Below are 18,140 nucleotides of genomic sequence, written 5' to 3' on the forward strand. Positions count from 1 at the left end.
GTTAAGGTAAAAACATTTTCAAAAACCTATACAACCCATGGAAGGATCACAGAGTGCTCCTTTTTCCTAAGGGTGACATCAATTTCCATAGAAACGAGAGTTTGACATCATGACGGTCTATGGGAGAATGACAGACTTTAGGGTCTGCATCACAGACTCAGTGTCATCTGGGAAGCTGCCAGTTGCAGTAACAGGCCCAACTGAGAGTGGCTTAAAAAATAATTAGTTCGCTCAGTTGAAAACTAGAGGTACATGCATCTGGGGGTCAGAATGGATCCAGAATCTCACATGACATGATTTAGGTCCTAGCTTCTTTCAATTTTTTATTGTTATTTCCTTGGTTTTGATTACATTTTGTCTCCAAACTCTACCTCCCCAATTCATAATCTTGAATTGGCTTTGAGGAGCTTTGTGAATTACACAAACCCTAATTGGTGAACCAGCAAAGAGAGAATCTGTGTCAGGATACACAGAAAAAAAAATGTCTCTTTAAGAGTCACTGCCCGGGCCAGCTTAGGCAATTGTGTCCATTCCAAACGTTCATTATGAACAGAGATGGCACATTTAGATCAGCTCTGCTAATCAGGGCCCCCCCTAAGGCAGGTGAGGCCAATTCCATCTAAACCACAAAGGTGAGAACGGAGGGAGGTTCTGAAAAGAAATTCCAGCTACTCGTCTCAGAAGAGAAATCAACGCCAAGCAGCCAGTAACAAGGTATTCCCTATGGATACTTCCAACTTCTTATTCACTCACTTTGAAAGAAATTTAAGACCTCACCCAAAGTAACCCAAACCCTCACATACTTTCTGCATGTTAAATAATACATTTTTAGAGAAGAAATAGTTAAATCACTTCATGCTATTTTATTTCTGTAATTTTACAATCACTAAAGAGGTCTTGCTAATAAAGTAATAATACTCTGTCTGGAGGATTTTATGTTCAGTAACGTGTCCGTGTCCACATTCAAAAGACAGACCGTGCTCTGATGACTCCTGAGCTCAAACATACTTTTTAGTTGATATCCCTTTTCTAGTATGGCTTTGAACAACAACTTTCTGAAGTTGCCACACTACAGAAGCACATAGTGAAAACAGAATAACCTTTTCACAAGGCATGGCACCCAACATTGTCTTGGTTCACATTTTACCATACGTTCGTTCTCGGATGCTGAGCTCCAAGTTTTACTTTGGCCTAGATCTTAATCTTTGAGCCTTTTTATAATCATGTTCTGGTTTTCGCTTGGCCAACCTCCCTGCTCGCACCCCTTCCTAGACTCCCAGTACTTTTTTCAAGCTGAAGTTCTCTTTCTACCTTTCCTTTATCTGCTGAAATCCAAGAAAGAGCCTAGAGTGAAATGAATCCTTGCTGTTTGCCCTACCTGCTTAGCTGCTTGCAACGTGTCTTCAGCCTCTATAATTTGAATCTGCTTCAAGTTATCAGTGACATTCATCTTCATCTTACTGAAATACTTACATGGTTGATAACCCCTTCCCTTTGAGTTTGCTCCTCTTATCTGACTGGTTGTCTTCTATCACCCTTGAGATGTAACCATGTCTGTTCTGTTAATGACTCTCACTTCTCTTTTAGTCATCAAATAAAACCTAGACACATTACTAAGACTCTGAGTTCTCAGGTTCTGGCTCGTCATTCAGCTCTCTCTTCTGTTTCTTCCTTTTATTACTACATTGACAACACGCTGCTCAAGACATGTCACCTGTGCTTTTTTTCATGTTCCCTTTGAAATCTCTACCATCAAGGCCAAGCTTCAAGTTCTCCCTTCCATGAACCCTGTTTTAGTTACCCCCAAGCTATAAACTGTTTCCAATTTCATCAATCAGATCGATGCTACCACCAACTCTTGACTAGGTATCTGTGAAAGCTTCCTAACTAGTAACCCTGTTTCTTGTCTCCTAATTCTTTCTTCATACAATAGCTAGAATGATCTCTCCCGAAATCTAAACCCCTGACTACGGCCTCTAAGATCTGGCCCATGCTAATGTTTGTAAAATGCTAAGCACTACACATTGATTGATCCATTTAATCTGATCAATAATCCTATGAGCTACCTACTTTTCATATCCTCATTTGCAGATTGTTGATGACCCACCAAACCCCTCTTTACAGGGCTGGCGCACCCATATCCCAGCTAACAGCTGTCACTCCCACATTATTTGGGGGGCTGCTTTTGACTGAGGAGAGGGACCTAGCCTCCCCTCCTCTCCAGGACAGTCAATGACTGCCTGATATGAGAACATCATAGCCCAGCCTCCCACCTCAGGGCAGGACAATCTCTGTGGTCCAATTCATACTGCAGAGTGTCCTGTAGGAACAGGCTGAAGGTGAACTTCTGAAACTTCCCCCGTCGTCTTCACTCCATGACAGAGGCTCGTAAGAGCACTCCCTCAATAATCACTTGCCCAAGCATCCTCATCCACAAAGGAACAAATCTAAGACACATTTTACGTACGAGAAAACTTGATTGGGCTGAGGCCAAACGGCAAATGGGAAAGCTGAAATTTGAAGCCAACCCTGCACTCTTTCCTACCATACTAGCAGGGCCATTTCTCCAACCTCCCCCTCCCTGGCCAGCCTAGCCTCAACTCACCCCCTCTAGCTAAATTAATTCCTGCCTCAGGGCCTTTGTACTTCATATTTTCTCTGCCTAGAATGTGTTTCCTTATCTCATTGTGGCTTGCTTCCTCATTTCTTTCAAAATGTTTCAAATATTGCCTCTTCAAAGAGGTCTTTCCTGACCCTGACCATCCCAAGATAGCAGCACTATTTCCAACTCTGCTTTTGTTCTATTTATAGCATTTAATATCTGAGATTGTATTATGCATAATTTATGTTTTCTGTCACTTGCACTAAAATGAAAATCCCCTGAGGGCAGGAATGTTGTCTGTCTTACTTTCTGCTGTATCTCCAGTGCTGGCACAGAGCAAGAGCTCAGTAACAATTTGTTGTTGAATTAAGTGGAAGGAGTTCTCTTTTCTCAGAACTCTCACAGGGCTTTGTAGAAATCTTCTTGCCTGTTAGTCTAGAACTGTAGTTACTTAATGCTTATTTACTTTTTCTGCAAGCTTGTATGCTCTTAGAAGACAGGAATTATGTTTTAGTAATTTGGGGGTACACACAGGAGGCATTCAAACAATGGCACTACCTCTAAAACTCCAAGCAGTAACTAGCCGGTCTTCCATATAGGGACTAATATCAGGATTTCATATGAATTATCGTACATCCAGAAGTATGAAAAAATACATCGCATTTAATTTACAAAGTATTCCTGTGCATATTACAAGAGATTAAATACAATTCGATACTTACTGTTCCATATTTTTAAAACAATGCCATTTTCAAAATATAAAAAATAGACCCATTTTCAAAGAACCATTTAAATATGGCTTTGAAAACCACCATTTTTTTAATTTACAACAAATAGATGGAAGTGCAACAGCATTCATAAAGATTTATGATAAATAAAAATATTATTCTGGCATCCTTTTGGGGCAAGCTTTTATAGATATTTACAATGGCTCAAAAAAGTAAAGTCAATAATGGCTATCAACGTAATTTGTATTGAAACCTGAATATGAACAACCAATGGAGATTAATCATTCATTTGGGATGTGAACCCATATCTCCGATAGCTGAAGTAGGAAGTTAGTTTCTCATTTTCACACAGTTCCTCAACAAGCACATTCCAATTATTCCAGTATCTGTATGAGGTGATCTATTAGTCACCTACAGCCAATTAGTGATTTACAGCCAAATATGCTAACCAAGGGCTGCACAGCTGGATCCTAATTCAGATTTTATAAGTTTAAGACACTAAGTACCTATGTCAAAAATATAACAACTGGATCCACAATTACATTTTAAGTTATGGAAGAGCCCCTGGAGAAAAAATTAATGACAGAATGACAACAAATATCAGATATTTCTCAAATTAAGAGAAGTATGTAACTTCTCAAATTTCTCTAGTTAGCACATTCCAATTGAATTAAAACTAAAGCACACTTACAGTGTTTTTTTTCCTTACCAAAATTTCCCAGTTCAAAAATGGTCTGGATTTAAGCAGTACTTTTCCCAGCAAATCCTTGAAGTTTAATTTGCCCTTGAAACAGCAATGATAATTCTTTTCAGAAGCCATTTTCTTGCTATTGCACAGAGATTGATTTTAAAGCCAATCCAGGCAAACGAGTTCAGAAAAAAAGCACGTTCATCTAATCCATTCAGCAAATGCTGTAATCAGCTTCTACTTGAACAGTGAAATACAGAAATTTGTGAAATTCTTCACTTGGTATCAGTTTTACAATTGTGTTGATGGGAGCCATTTCTGGCAGAGGTAGCCAAGTCCCATACATACGGGGAAGGCAAAAAGCAGAAAAACATTGCAAAGTCTTAGCAGTTCTTTGACTTCTAATGATTACAGACCAATTTCCATTGTGAACCATGTTGCTGTGCAGTCTTCTTCCGAGGTTTACATCTCAAACACAAAGAAACAGTTGCTCCCTTAAGCAGATGTACTGGAATTATCTTCTTCTAGCTTACATTTTTTTTTCTCTAAGGTCAAGTAGAAAATGTGAGACATTCTCATATACCACGAAAGTGATACAGCAGGCTGGAGTCACTCTGATCAAATTGGGGGCAATTCCTTTGTAAAATCCACCGATGCCTTCTTTCCTTTAGAGGGAAAGATAGATACATGCTTAATTTCTACATAGCTAGCCCGAAGATACAAAAGCTTAATTGGCATAGGGCATGGAACCAGCATTCAAAGCCTCCCTGTGATTTAAGTCGATGTATTTGACATGCTGAAATGATGTAGTTTACGAGCCATTTGTAGGGGCTTCCGTTCTTTCTGTGACTGACTCAGAAAGAGAGGGCAGAGGCACTCCAAAACTGAAAAGTGCTGTAATGACAACCATCTTTCCAATGTCTCTAAACATACAAGCATACAGGGGCATTAACTGATTAACTAACGTAGGCATTAAAAGTCTTACAGCTTATATAAATGCCAGGCGACACTAAACCTAGCACATACAAAAATAAAACTTTATTTCCTTAATGCCTAGAATGGGAATAATATGGCCTTGGAACTTGTCAGTTCGGTTCTCAATAAATATTTACTGAACTGAACTCAATGTAAACACCCTAAATATTCTGCTCTGGCCTTTCAGAATTACAGAAAAATATGGGGATGTCTACCTGTAACAGTTTATCCACAGGCTGAAGAGCGAGCATCTCTTTTATACATGGAGACAAGTGTTTGCAAGTTATTGTGCAAGTAGCAGTTTAATTATATTAAACTAAGGTTTTTATTACTTCCTATATTCAATGCCATTCAACTATCTTATGACACCTAAATTTTGGTACATTAATTTGCTGAAGCACAGATTTTTTTTTTTTTTTTTTTAAAGAGAGTGTGAGCAAGTGGGGGCAGAGGAGCGGGTGGGGAGGAAAGAGAGGGAGAGCGAGAATTGCAAGCAGGCTCCACGCCCAGTGCAGCACCTGACGTGGGGCTTGATCTCATGATTCTGAGATCATCACCTGATCCAAAATCAAGAGTAGGATGCTTAACTGACTGAGCCACCCAGGAGCCCCAATCTCATTTGATTTTTATAACAATCTTGTCAGCCTAGATTTTCTAATTTTACAAATGAAGGAATCAAGCCTCAGAGATTAAGTCTGTGGTTCTATGGGTAGTCCATGGGAAATGGAAAAGCAGGGGCCACCAGTCATGTTTTCACCACAGCACACTGGCCTTTACTATGCCCCCAACAGCAACCGGACAGTTTGAGGCATGCAGGGCAGATCCGGAGAGCCGTTTTGATACGCTGCATGCTCTCACCTCCACGTCTTTGTGATCACGTCCAGCACGCCCTTGTAAAACATGTGCTGATCCTGCAGACGGGCTCTCACGACCTGATACGGGTACGTGGCTGCCACAGCAAATATTTTGGAGAGTGCTGCAACAGATATATATTCTATTGTGCTCTAAAATGACAACACAAAACATTTATTTTTCTTTAGACAGGATTCCTTTAAAAATATAGAAGTAAGCATTATATAGGAAAACCTTTAAATGGATCTGTAAGTGAAAAATATGGTTTCCCCTCTTAACACAAGCTCTGTACAAATAAGGGGTTCTATTTTTGACATGTGTCATCTGCCTATAAAATATTTAACTGTAAATTAAATTAGTGGCAGTCATCATCATAGCAGTATTACCAAAGTAAACATGACGAAATTTCCATCTATTAAATGCCCATAAACGTAAATAACAGTTTTTTTGTTTTGTTTTTAGAACCATCTTACCAACTGGGCTTCTGGTAATCTGTTGATATGCTGGTTGTATTTCAACTTCAACAATTCATATGCCATAAATTGAAGGGCACCATGTGATGTTCCAAACAGCCCAGGAATAAATCCCTAAAAGGGAATAATTAAAAAAACAACAACAAAAAAAACCAAAAACTAAGCCAGTTCCCAAAGGACACAGTTTCCAGGGACGGAAGTAAAGAATGGGTGACCTCGATGTGTAACTTAGAGAAATGGTTACTGTACAGAACTTTATAGACAGGCCTTCTCAAACCTGCCAGTGTCATGATGATGTACCTTATAATAATGAGGATAAACAGATTAAAGCACAATTTCCACATTATAAACCAGAACTTCCGTTTTCATTAAATTGCTTTTTGCCTGAGTCTGGCTTCTTTTTAGGACTGACTAAAGGTCATTCAGAACTCAGACAACAGAGCCAAGGGAAGTTACAATGGTCAATTATTCAAAATATACTGATAATTCATTACCTTGTACAATCCACGCACACCTTCATACTTATATATTTTCAGAAGTGTATCAAACATTCCTTTATATTGTCGTTGTGAGGAGTTAACAACACCGTTGTACTGTAACATAAGGCGAGTCTTTGTTACCCATAACGGGTTTGTAATGCAGAGGGTCATGGCTCCTAAAACCAAATTTAAATAAGATTACTCAGCATACAAGTACTTTGCCACCTATGATGATCCAGATTAAGAACAGTTCATTAATAAACAGTGGGGTTGCCCAGGGGTTGTACCTGCAACAGTGAGATATGGTCCCTGAGGAAGCCTGAGGGTTAAAGGGTAGCCATAGTTTTTGGTGGTCATAAAAAGTTCCTCACTTGGTTAGTGGGAGGTAAATTAAAAGGGAGATGGAAACGTGAAACACTTTCCCTTTGAGGTGTGAGGACAGCAAAAATGTCCTGGCTCCTAAACAGTATGGCTTGGTGTAGAGAACAGATGGGAGTCCTAGGAAGCAGACTCTGGTAAGGAGATATAAATAATTAGGAGTAGGACATAGCACAACCCAGAGAGGTTGAAGATTAGGGGAAAAGGATCCGGAATCCAACACCTCAATATTTTCTACATGAACATATATATACATATATTCACCCCAACTTTACCACAATCCTCCTCAGATCTATTCAAGGTAGCCATTGCATCTCAAAACTTAAAGAACTACATGATAAATAATACTTCAAGCTCTTCATAGAAAGTGACAATTTTGCATATAAAAAATTTCATCTGGTTAAGTTTCTCATTTGCTGAGTTTCCTAAGTAGTCCTTTTTTCAACAAAAATTAATTAAGTCCCATTATGATTCAGGTCTGTGCTTGCAGCTAGGTATTCAAAAATGAGTAGGTTTATTAAGACAAGAACTATCAATAAACAAAGTGTCGAAGTATGAGTTATAAAGATTTATAGGTCCTGCTCTGCTTTTCTCTTTGAATAGTATACATACATGAGGCAATTAAACAAGGCTACTAAACTGTCTAATTTGAAAACTGAAATTATACTTTAATTGAAGAAAATACCATACCAAATCGTCTTTAACTATCAGGAATTCATAAATTTTCTAAATTTTACTTCCTTTGTGATAACTAAAATTCCTGAAATCTGTCCAGAGTAACCAGTAAGAAGAGTTGCTTTCTAAGAAATTCCATGTGATAACTGGTTACATAAGCATACTTAAGCTCTATTGTTCAATGGGAGAGAAAAAGCAAACAAAACAAAAAACACAAGAGAAAATCAAGTTGGAAGTTGCTGTTTTAGATTTCACACACTGCCTTACCAGCTTCGGCAGCTGAGACGAGGTATTCTGTTGCCTCTAAACGTTCTGCTCTTCCTTCTGTCTTATACGATTTGATGGCATTGTAACTAAAAGAATTAAATATAAGCAGTTTGATAAATATTGAATAGGTGTCATAAAGCAGTAAAGTCTGTTTTAAAATGTTTATAACTTAACAGCAGTACCCAAAAGTAAAAGTCAATGCATAAGGCAACCAAAGGAAGTTTCAAGAATGCATTTGCTGGAAATGGTTTCCTCTTAAGAGTTTACCATCACTCCCCACAAATGTATACGGCTACCACTACATATGCAAAATAGTTTAATCACATACTCATCAATTAACAGCAACAACAGGAAAATGGGGGGGGGGTGGTTGGCGGGGAGGGCTGTAGCAACGGTGCAGCAATTGGGCAGACAAAGCAGAAGGACAAAAGGGGGCCCCTAACAAAGAAGTGCTGGATGTTCAGGTACTGTGGTTGGCAACTCGGCTAGATAAAATACTCGGAGGGGCCTTCCTAGTGGATTCACAAGGACCACAAGCTGCACACAAGTAATCATAATAAAGACAACACAGATGATGTCATAAGAGATTGAGAAACTGTGGCTGAGATCACAGAAGGCCTGTGTAGGAGGTGGCACTGGTGGGGCGTGGAGACAGGTCCAGTTTCAGTGGAGAAACGGATGAGCATGAGCAAAGGTATAAGGGTGGCGGGAGAAGACGGGGAAAACGGAGCCACACCTGAGCGCAGAATATTTGGGCTTTAGTTGGCAGAAAATTGAGCCACTCAATGTTTCTCCACAGAGGAGTCAGATCAGCCTAGTCTCTCGAACTCCAATTTCCATTTTCCTCTTGGAAGAAGAGTTCAGCTACGTAAATCCTTCCAAACTTTACCAATACTATTCTAACATGAAACGAGTATACTTTTATAAGAAATTACCATCACATAAACCTTACATTCATACGGCATGGCCTTAGAAACCCTCTTTAGAGGACCTACACAACTCAAAATTGGTAAAAGAATAAATTTATACCTATCACTTCACCCATCTGTGTCTTAGAACTAAAAAGAAGAAAAATACATTTTTAAACAATATTAAGGTTGAATTTATTTTGCATTCACTTAAAAAATATTTTAAGATTGTGGTTTGGGGGCACCTGGGTGGCTCAGTCGGTTAGCTGTCTGACTCTTGATTTTGGCTCAGGTCATGATCTCAGGGTTGTGAGATCGAGCCACACGTCAGGCTCTGCACTCAGTGGGGAGCCTGCTTAAGATTCTCCCTCTCCCCACCAAAGACTGTGGTTTATATACTGCCATAAAATTATGGGAGATAAAGTAAAATATACAACACAAACGAGAAAAGGGCAAATAGACCAGGTACAGATGTTCTCCTAAAAGTGCCATCTAGTAACACAAAGACAAGACTCCCCATTCCTGGGTTCAGGTTCCAGTACCAGAGGCAGTGTGTGCCCCTCCACCACAGGGCTTTGCTCCCACACTCTGGCACAGTCAGTAAGCCAAACGTGCCTGTCACAAGCGCTTTCTGGGGCTTCTTCACTGGTCATGGAATCGCGGCTATTTCACATGGTGATGACACCCGACGGGAAGGAGGAAGAAAATGAACGAGCTAGGAAGATGATGGGGCAGGTCAATAAGAGGCAAGAAACAATGTGTCTCAAGCTCTTCTAGCTGCACGCTGGCTTTTACTTTCTGTTCCCAAGAGGGAGTTCCCATGGTATGTGTTCTTATGAGGGCCCCAAGACCTGTCTTCTTCAGCTTTCCAACTTCTTATGAATCAGAAGTACTCTGATAAGGCATCTTCCCGAATTCACCTCACAGAAGTAGCTTCTTTAAGAGTGTTTCTCCAACTCCTCCTTCACCTTTTTCCTATTAAGAACTTTCTTCCAGACCAAATGTCTCTGGATAACAGCTGACAGAGAAGGAAAGTAATAAGACTTTTGCTCTTTCTGACCCTTCCTATTCAGAGAAACTAATGAAATGTCTCATCTGGCTTCATCAACTGAAATGTAAAATAAATCACTGAAAACAAAAACTCCTTTTATTTAATACTGTAAAATCTCCCAGATCTACTCACAAGAAAAAGTAGAGTCCCCAGGATAAACCTGCACCCCACACATTTGGCGTTACTCCTTGGTAAAGTCCCCGTAGTCCATCAAGTTTCCAAATGGTAGTCAAGCAATGCACAATTCCTTTATATTTTGGTCTCAGTTCCAATCCATCACTCACTGCAGTAAAGGCACAAAATTAGGTGAGAGGAAAGTTCTAGCTCTGAATCACATATAAACATAGATATCACATAGTCATAGTAAAGAGATAAATTCAGAAGAAAACCCTTTTTAGGTAGAGAAAAATAATTCTATTTTCTATTTTTCGGAATTATTTATTCTTTATTATTTTCTCTTTAAAACATCTGACGCAAATTGCTAGAATGTTCAACAACTTTCTGTTCTTATCTAGTCTCTGAACCTTAAAGCTTTTACACAGGCTGTTCTGTCTGCCATGAACATTCTGTCTTCTCAATCTTTGATTCCTCTTTCAGGTCTGTTTAATAATTTCCTTTGGTGATCCTTTTCCTATCCCCTAGATGAGTTCAAGTTTCTTTGCACCATGGCACACCATACTTTCCCTAGCATAATGAAAACACTCTTCATTGCAATCACTCTGGCTTCCTAGTAGGAAGATGCTCTGTGAGGGCAGGGACTACTACTTCGCTGCAATATTTCTACTCCTATCTTAGCGCTTTGTACACCGTAGGCTCTCAATATATATTTGCTCAATTATTATATCCTGAATACTGTGTTTCTTTTCCAGATCCACTGTCCATCCCTTTCTATCACGTTCTGCCTAGCAGCCTGATCTTGTCTTAGAGTTTCTAGTTGAGCTGGGCTAGTGGGGAGGCCTGACAAGAGATCAGAGGGATGGAAGAGAGCAGATGCAGGTATTTCCTCTTTCACCTCCCTTCCTATGGGGTTGCCTTAGGAGGGCTGAACTTCTCCACTGCCAGTTACAGCTCCTCTCAAGGTGGCCCTCTCTCAATGACCTTCTCACCTTGACATTTGGCCCTTCAGGTGGCAACAGCCCAAGCTGTTTCCAGTTCCAAAATACTGCAGTATTCCTTATGGTTTTGCTATAATCTCGTATTTTTGTAAACAGTCCTTTCAAGCACACCCCCCCCCACGCCCCGAATTATCTTATTTTGAATGTGCCTTCTGTTTTCTATGGGGAAATGGAATGAAAGGATGTCAAATTTATAACCTAGGTTTTTTTAAATTGGTATTTTACTACATATAGTTTTGTATACTGCTTTTTTCTTCACTCAAGAGTGTATTGTAAGAATTCTCTTTGTAATTATAGACTTGTTATTTGTAATTAAATAGACTTCCAAAAGGTTTTTAAAAATAGTATCATGGTTTTCCCTCTCACAGACATCCCATCATTTGTAAAATCATTCCCCTAGTTGACATGTAAATTGTTCTCTTTTTGCTATTATTAAAAGGTCTCTAGAAAATATTCTGTAAAACAGACAAATTCCTATATCCTTAGAATTAATGATCAGAATGGGAATTAATAGGGGTCAAAGGTTATGAAAGGTTATACTGAAACTGTCCTCTACAAAGTTTATACAAATTACAGTCCTCCGGCCACATAAAAGCATGCCCGGTTCATTGTCCCCTTTGCCACTACTCCACCACATAATGGAGTCTGGCAAAGAATCACTGTTTACCATCGCCAGGGAAAGGGAGAAAAGTCAATTTCTTTCATCATTAACTTGACAACGTTACACCATGAAATGAGATTAAAGTACATGAGGCTTTATCAGAAGACGTGGGTTTGATATATAATTTCCCTAATTAGCTACATGATCTTAATCTTTCTGAGCTTTAGCATCCTCAATTCTAAAATGGGGATAAATATCACCTACCTCACAGGCTGTTGAGAAGTTTATACAAGATAACAAGTTTAAAAGCAAGTAACAGAGGAACAGGCTCTCAAGAAATATTTTGCTGTGTATTTCATCATCTTTCTGATGATTTCCTTGAATTTCACGTCTCTTATTCTCCTGATAAATTTCTTCTAAGTACCTTTCCATTTTCCTTTCAATAATAAGCTCACAACACAATTTCTCTCTTGAGGTAAAAAAAAAAAAAACCCACAAAAACACCATCTTTGCTTTTCGTGGGTATGAACCAATAATTTCTTTATTGTTTTGACAAGTCAATTAAAGGAGTATTAAGTATCTCAGTAACAGGCAACAACATTGTATACCCTATACTTCCCTGATACTGTAATCTTGTCTCCACTATATAGTTAGGATCAAATCTTTAAATGTGAAAAATATTCATTTGCACACCTATCACTTTATAAAAAAATTAAAAAAACTATTGACTCCTTATTATTGCCAGGCAAACGGGCAATCTCAACAGGTAGGACACAAACCCAGGCCCTGAGGAAGACATACTCGTCAAGGCCAAACAGCAGCAATCATGTTACAAAGTTATGAGCACTACGGTGAATGAAGTGCTATAGGATTACAGAAGCAACACAAAAAAATGTTCTGTATAGAAGGAACTGGGGAGATGAAGTAAAGTGACAGGGAACATGAGAGAGAAGATGCTAGGGTAGAGCCTTGAAGATTGATTAGAAACTTGTCTTTGGGGAAAGGAGAGAAAGGTTTGTCTCTAGACAAATGCAATAGCTTGTGTAAATACATGCAAGCATCACAGTGCCTGGCACTGTCTGGGAGAACATTAGGGATCTGGTATCAAGTGTACAGCTGACGGAGGGAAGGGATGGTAGGAAATTAGGCTAGAAAGGAGGGCAATGGTGTGATGGTGTGAACTGTGTCTCCCCCAATCCACTGCAATGTGATCTGCGCCTCCACCCATTACTGCAAGTGCTCTAAAGACCCTGAAGTGAACTGTGGGAATCCTTTCTTCTTCACCAACCATTTAGCAGCACCTAAGACTGTCCACATCCTAAACACTCCTCTTTGGACTAATTTTACACCACACTCTCCTGATTTTCCTCCTTCTTCTCTGGCCACTAAATTTCCTTTGCAGCCTGCTTACACTCCAACACTTAATTGTGTGATCCTGAGTCACTTACTTGATTACTCCATGGCTAAGTTATCTCATCCATAAAATGGGAAAAATAACGGAACCTAACTCTAAAAATCACAAAGGGCTAAATGAATTAATACATATGCAGCCCTTAAAATCATGTATGGCACACAGGAAGCATTCAATAAGTATTAGTTTATTTAAGCTACAGGGTCTTGCACTATATATACAAAACTGGACTGCATGCTATTCTTGTTACTTGATTCTACATTTTGGTTCCTCGATTAACTTATGGATTAAAGGCTTTCAGGTTATTTTAGAAAATTACTGTTTTTATACCTCATTCTTTGTTGGGGCTCTCTCTCTCATCAGTCTTTTTTTTTTTTTTAAGTTTTATTTAAGTAATCTCTCCATGAACTTATGACCCCAAGATCAAAAGTCGCACCCTCCTCCAACTGAGCCAGCCAGGCGCCCCCTCTTTCATCATTCTTGGATGATTTAAAATTGTATCTTAAAGTTAGAAGGGTCCTCAACAATCACCTCATCCAATTGACCTTTCCACTCAACACAGGAGTATCTTCTAACTTCTGTCATCCAGCCCCGAACCACTTCCAGATATCACCAGTTTCATTTCTGAGCACCACTACTTGGGACAAGCCACAATCTGCTTTCCTGTCATTTCCACTCAACCTCTACCTGGTCTTTACATCAACCCATAATAAGATAAATCCCTTTCACACATTACAGTTGTTCATCTTAAGTCGTCTGTCCCTGCCCTCCACCCACCTGAAGCCAAACTAGTTCTTCCAGTCATGTCTCACAAGTGATTTCTAATCTTTTTACCTCTCTGGACACTTTTGGGTTCCAATTTGCACTTGAACTCACTGAAATATTCCAAGTTTGGTTTAACGGGACATTCAAGACTAATACCCCTGTCACTAGGTAATTACAATTTCATTACAAGGGCCTAAGTTTTATGAAAGCATAAAAACTACAGCATTAATGCTGATGATGGCCAATCAACTATTTTTGATTTCAGTAATTTATCTTCCTGAATTTTCCTCTTTTCTATCACCACTTCACAGCCACACTTTATCATTACAAATTCCTGCTTTGACTCCTAGATCTTTAATTTTGTCTTTCCATCTGTCTCAATCATCTTACCTTGGCCACATTGGTCTCCTAACTCTCCCCAATTCATCAAGATTACCAATTTCTCAGGTACCAAAAATTCCCTTTCTTCAGGCACAATCTGCTTCACAGCACTGTCTTAAACTCACCAAGCCAACACTATTCCTCAGTGATCATCTCAACTGTCACCTCTTCTCCTAGACAAAACATTGGAGACACCAAATCATACAGGCCTGTACCTGCAGCCAAATCCAAAATTCTTTTCTTCATGTTCAAGCCACTGTATACTAGGGATTCCTAGAGGTAGAACGGTGAGTGGTTAAGAGTAAAGGGGTTCTAGAATTAGACTGCCTGGGTTCAAATCCCACATCTATGCTGTCATAAACTTGCGACTGGTCAACTTCTATTATTATTTGTATAAAATGGAGGTAATAAATTCACAGGGCTGTTCGGAGTGGTAAATGAGATAGATAATGCCCGCAAAACTATTAGTTCATTGCCTTGCTCTTACGAAATGCTCAGTGCTACTTGTCATTGTAATTTTTATCTGTGCATGTGTCACAAACTCCATGGAAATTACATTCCTTTCTGGGTTTTCTTCTAGGGAGTATACTCCGTAATTTTCACTGACTTTCCTCTGTAGAATGGCTTCTTGTCTCCTTTCTAGCTGTCAAAATATCAGTCCTTCTGTGGGGAATCTCAAGATCTAATGGAACCTTACAGATACGGATACATATGGCCACCAGCAACCTATAATTTTCCTGGTAGTCTGTCTCTACATATATTTTGATATTTGGATTTACTCCATTTTGCCCTTGACTTTATGTTGCCTAGAATTATCTTTTATGTGACTAACACTCAAGCCTACAATTAGACTGTACATCCCCTGAGGACAAGAACTTTGTTTAGGTGCTTCTGTATGCTATACAGCAGTCTACAAATATTAAGAGAACAATAATATTTTAGGTGGATAGAATCAATTTGCCTCTTGATGATAAACAACTTCTGCAGATCTAATTCTCAAGGCAGAACTTGAGTAAGAAAGAAAACCAAATGCCAGAAAATAGTTTCCCAGTAAAGGTACCAAGACCCTCTTTGAAACTATCTTTTCCAGAATTTACTGCTGAGTTTAACTTCTAAGGCACTTTGTAAATTTCACTTAACTCACTGCACTTAATAAACGTAAATTTTTAAAAATAGCATTTGGATTCTATCTATTCCTTCATAGGACTTTGTTACCACACTACAAACGCCAAAAAAAACAAACCTTCAAGACAATCCTATCCCAAACCTATTCCCAGCCACCCTCTGAGGATTACCACCTACCCCAAGCACTTTTCCTCAGATCCGAGGCCAAACACGTGGCTACCATAAGATTTCAAAGTACCTCCAAGGGTGAATGATTAGCATATGCGAGGGCTAACCCCTAAAAGGTGCCAATCCCTTTCTCGCTTTCCAAATCCGGCGTTGAGTCCCCCATCCAACGCCAATTTGAACTTTTCTCAGACTTTTCTATCCCTCTCCATTCCTTAGACTTGGGGATCTGGGACGAGGGCGACCAGATCCCTTTCCCGGGCTCCCCTTCCTCGAATCTAGTTCCAGGTGAGGCCGGATAAGCAGCATTTGCTTCAACGCTCGCCTAGTGGTAGGCAAGGGGCAGGGGAGCGCAAGGCCTCCTTTTGCGTCTTTTATCACCCACTTCGGGGTACCAGCAAGGAAAAGGAGCCCAGGGTCTGTCTGAGTGGGCTCTTACCCGCGAAGCGGATCTTCACGAGGTCTAGCGGGTGCAGCGCGAGGTTGGACAAGACCCCGCCGCTCACACCCGCCACCAGATTCTCGTACCGGACGTGGCGGAATATCGTGCTCCACGCCGACGACCCTGACGCCGACTGGCCCTGGCCCGTCATAGTCCCAGGGCCCGCTGATACCACGCCCAGGGCCACGGAGGTGGTAGGAGTTGCAGTGGCCGCCACCGTGGCGACCGTCGCCGCCCAGGAGCAGAAACCGCGGGGGGCGAGCCCACTTCCGGGGCCAGAGCTAGAACGCGGTAACTAAGCGGTGAGACCCCAGCGCAGAGCCGGCGCGAGAGGGGAAAGGTAGCACGTCACGCCAGCGGAGAACGCGAAGGAGGCGGGGCGCCGGCCTCGGCCAAGTCCCCGCCCCGCCCCGCCCCGCNGCCCCGCCCCGCCCCGCCCCGCCCCCAACTGCCGTTTCGGGCCGAGGATAGCTGATCCGAGAGCGCGGTTGAAGAAACACCTCGGGCCAACCTCTGTCGGCAAAACTACGGAGCGCCACAGGGTCCTGCTCAGGAGGCTGGCTTCCACGCCGTGGAAGTCACATGACAGGAAGTAGTATTGAAGAAGCGGAAGTAGCATGTGCCTAAGGAGACGGTGGTAATCCAAACTCGGGTTGTTGGGCGCAACTAGCAGCCAAAATGAAGGTGAAGATGCTGAGCCGGAACCCGGACAACTATGTCCGCGAAACCAAGCTGGACTTACAAAGAGGTGAGACGAGTTATTAGGGAGTCTGCCCGCTTTGAGGCTGGCCTCGGTCTCCACGGAGCGAAGCTGGGGGAACATTGGCGCTCCGGTCTCGTTCTTTCCCTGTTCCCTTTTGCAGAGGCAAACTTTGTGTATATAAGGACGTTGTGGGACTGGGTAGCAGGTAACTTCTCTTCAATGCCCTTCTTGAGGAAGTTTTTCTAGTGGTAGGTGAGAAAGTTGTTCATATCTGGAATGCTTCCGCCTTCCCTTTTCCAGCTGCTGCTCTCCCGATTTTTCCCAGAGCCCAGTTGTCAATTGAGAAGTGGAACTTGAAAGACAAACTCGTGAATTGAAGGATTTGACAGGCTTCTTTAAACCTCTCTAATTTTTGGCCGCTTTACTTCTTAAAGTTACGTACTTCTAAATGTGGGAAGAGACAAAGGTGAGACGTAAAGGCATCAGTTTTCTAAACTCTTGTGGAGAAGTCTGATGGGGAAATGGCTAAAATGAAATTAATAAGGCTTATTTATTGGTCTTATTTGCTGGTCTGTCCCCCCATTAGCATCCTGATTGCTTATCATTTGTAGATAATAATATCTAAATGACGAAGGACTAATCATGTCTGAAGAGACTAACAGAGGCCTTAAGGCAGGAATAAAGATAAAGCCTAAGAGAAGGGCCATGTCTTCGGATTTTGAGTAAGGGGAATAAGCCATAGAAGATGAGGCTCGGACGATATTTCGGTATTTTGATTGAGTAGTAGAGATTATCCACATATATGTGAGTAATGCTGAGAGGTAAATATGTGGTCTGTGTTCACAAGCTGTTTACAGTAATGTTTCTAAAATGCAAATTAGGTTATGTCGTTTGGGCTTGACATCATCTCTGGTCCCATCTTCCTCTCTAGTTTCAGTAGTCACTACTTTCCTTCCAAGTAGCTTACATTTACCCTTGGACATCTGAGTGCATTTCAGACATTTCTCTTTCAGATGTCCTGCGGCACACACCCTTACTCAAGTTAGCTCCTTCCTCTGAACAATAATCTTTCCATACTTACTTCCTTTGGTTCCCCTCCCCAGCCCATTTAAAGCACCCTTCTTCTGTGCTTTGATCACATTTTTGTACTAACATCAGAGTGTGTATCACATTGTCTCATGATTATTTTGGTTATCAGTCTTTTCCATCAGACTGAACTTGTATTGAAGGGAAGAGTCATGTTTGTTTCTATGTCCACTGTGTCTAGACAACACCTGGCACATAGTGGTTGCCTTATAAATGTCTGAAGGAATGAGTGAGTGACTGGCTGGTCATAATCTCCATGTTAGGAGATTA

At 40.8% G+C, this 18,140-nt stretch overlaps 2 protein-coding genes across 3 annotated transcripts in view; one reads left to right on the top strand and one right to left on the bottom strand.

Moving 5' to 3' along the window:
- Positions 1-833: 833 nt before the first annotated feature.
- On the bottom strand, positions 834-16,473 carry SLC25A32 (solute carrier family 25 member 32). Its single transcript, XM_002930442.4, has 7 exons — positions 16,079-16,473; positions 10,209-10,359; positions 8,118-8,203; positions 6,813-6,973; positions 6,319-6,432; positions 5,852-5,997; positions 834-4,683 (listed from the first exon to the last, which is right to left on the bottom strand). The coding sequence occupies exons 1-7, from the start codon at positions 16,230-16,232 to the stop codon at positions 4,548-4,550; spliced, it is 948 nt and encodes a 315-aa protein (XP_002930488.1). The 5' UTR covers positions 16,233-16,473; the 3' UTR covers positions 834-4,547.
- Positions 16,474-16,590: 117 nt separating this feature from the next.
- The window catches only part of DCAF13 (DDB1 and CUL4 associated factor 13), a 28,940-nt gene continuing 27,390 nt past the window's right edge, over positions 16,591-18,140 (top strand). The window contains exon 1 of one of the 2 annotated variants that reach the window (XM_034668412.1): positions 16,591-16,829. In XM_034668412.1, coding sequence (XP_034524303.1) covers positions 16,797-16,829 — 33 coding nt within the window. In that variant the 5' untranslated portion in view covers positions 16,591-16,796. The remainder of the gene's footprint in view (positions 16,830-18,140) is intronic. The other variant, XM_011217233.3, reaches the window with a different exon arrangement.

Source organism: Ailuropoda melanoleuca, chromosome 9, assembly GCF_002007445.2.
Source record: "Ailuropoda melanoleuca isolate Jingjing chromosome 9, ASM200744v2, whole genome shotgun sequence".
NCBI classification, from domain to species: domain Eukaryota; kingdom Metazoa; phylum Chordata; class Mammalia; order Carnivora; family Ursidae; genus Ailuropoda; species Ailuropoda melanoleuca.

What these genes read in the sequence shown, in the direction of transcription:
- SLC25A32 (XM_002930442.4), bottom strand. Translation starts at nt 16,232, where the DNA reads ATGACGGGCCAGGGCCAGTCGGCGTCAGGGTCGTCGGCGTGGAGCACG. An exon ending in TGGGGACTCTACTTTTTCTT is followed by an intron (nt 8,204 to 10,208) that starts GTGAGTAGATCT and finishes TAATTCTTTTAG; the next exon opens with TTACAATGCCATCAAATCGT. An exon ending in CGTCTCAGCTGCCGAAGCTG is followed by an intron (nt 6,974 to 8,117) that starts GTAAGGCAGTGT and finishes ATTTGGTTTTAG; the next exon opens with GAGCCATGACCCTCTGCATT.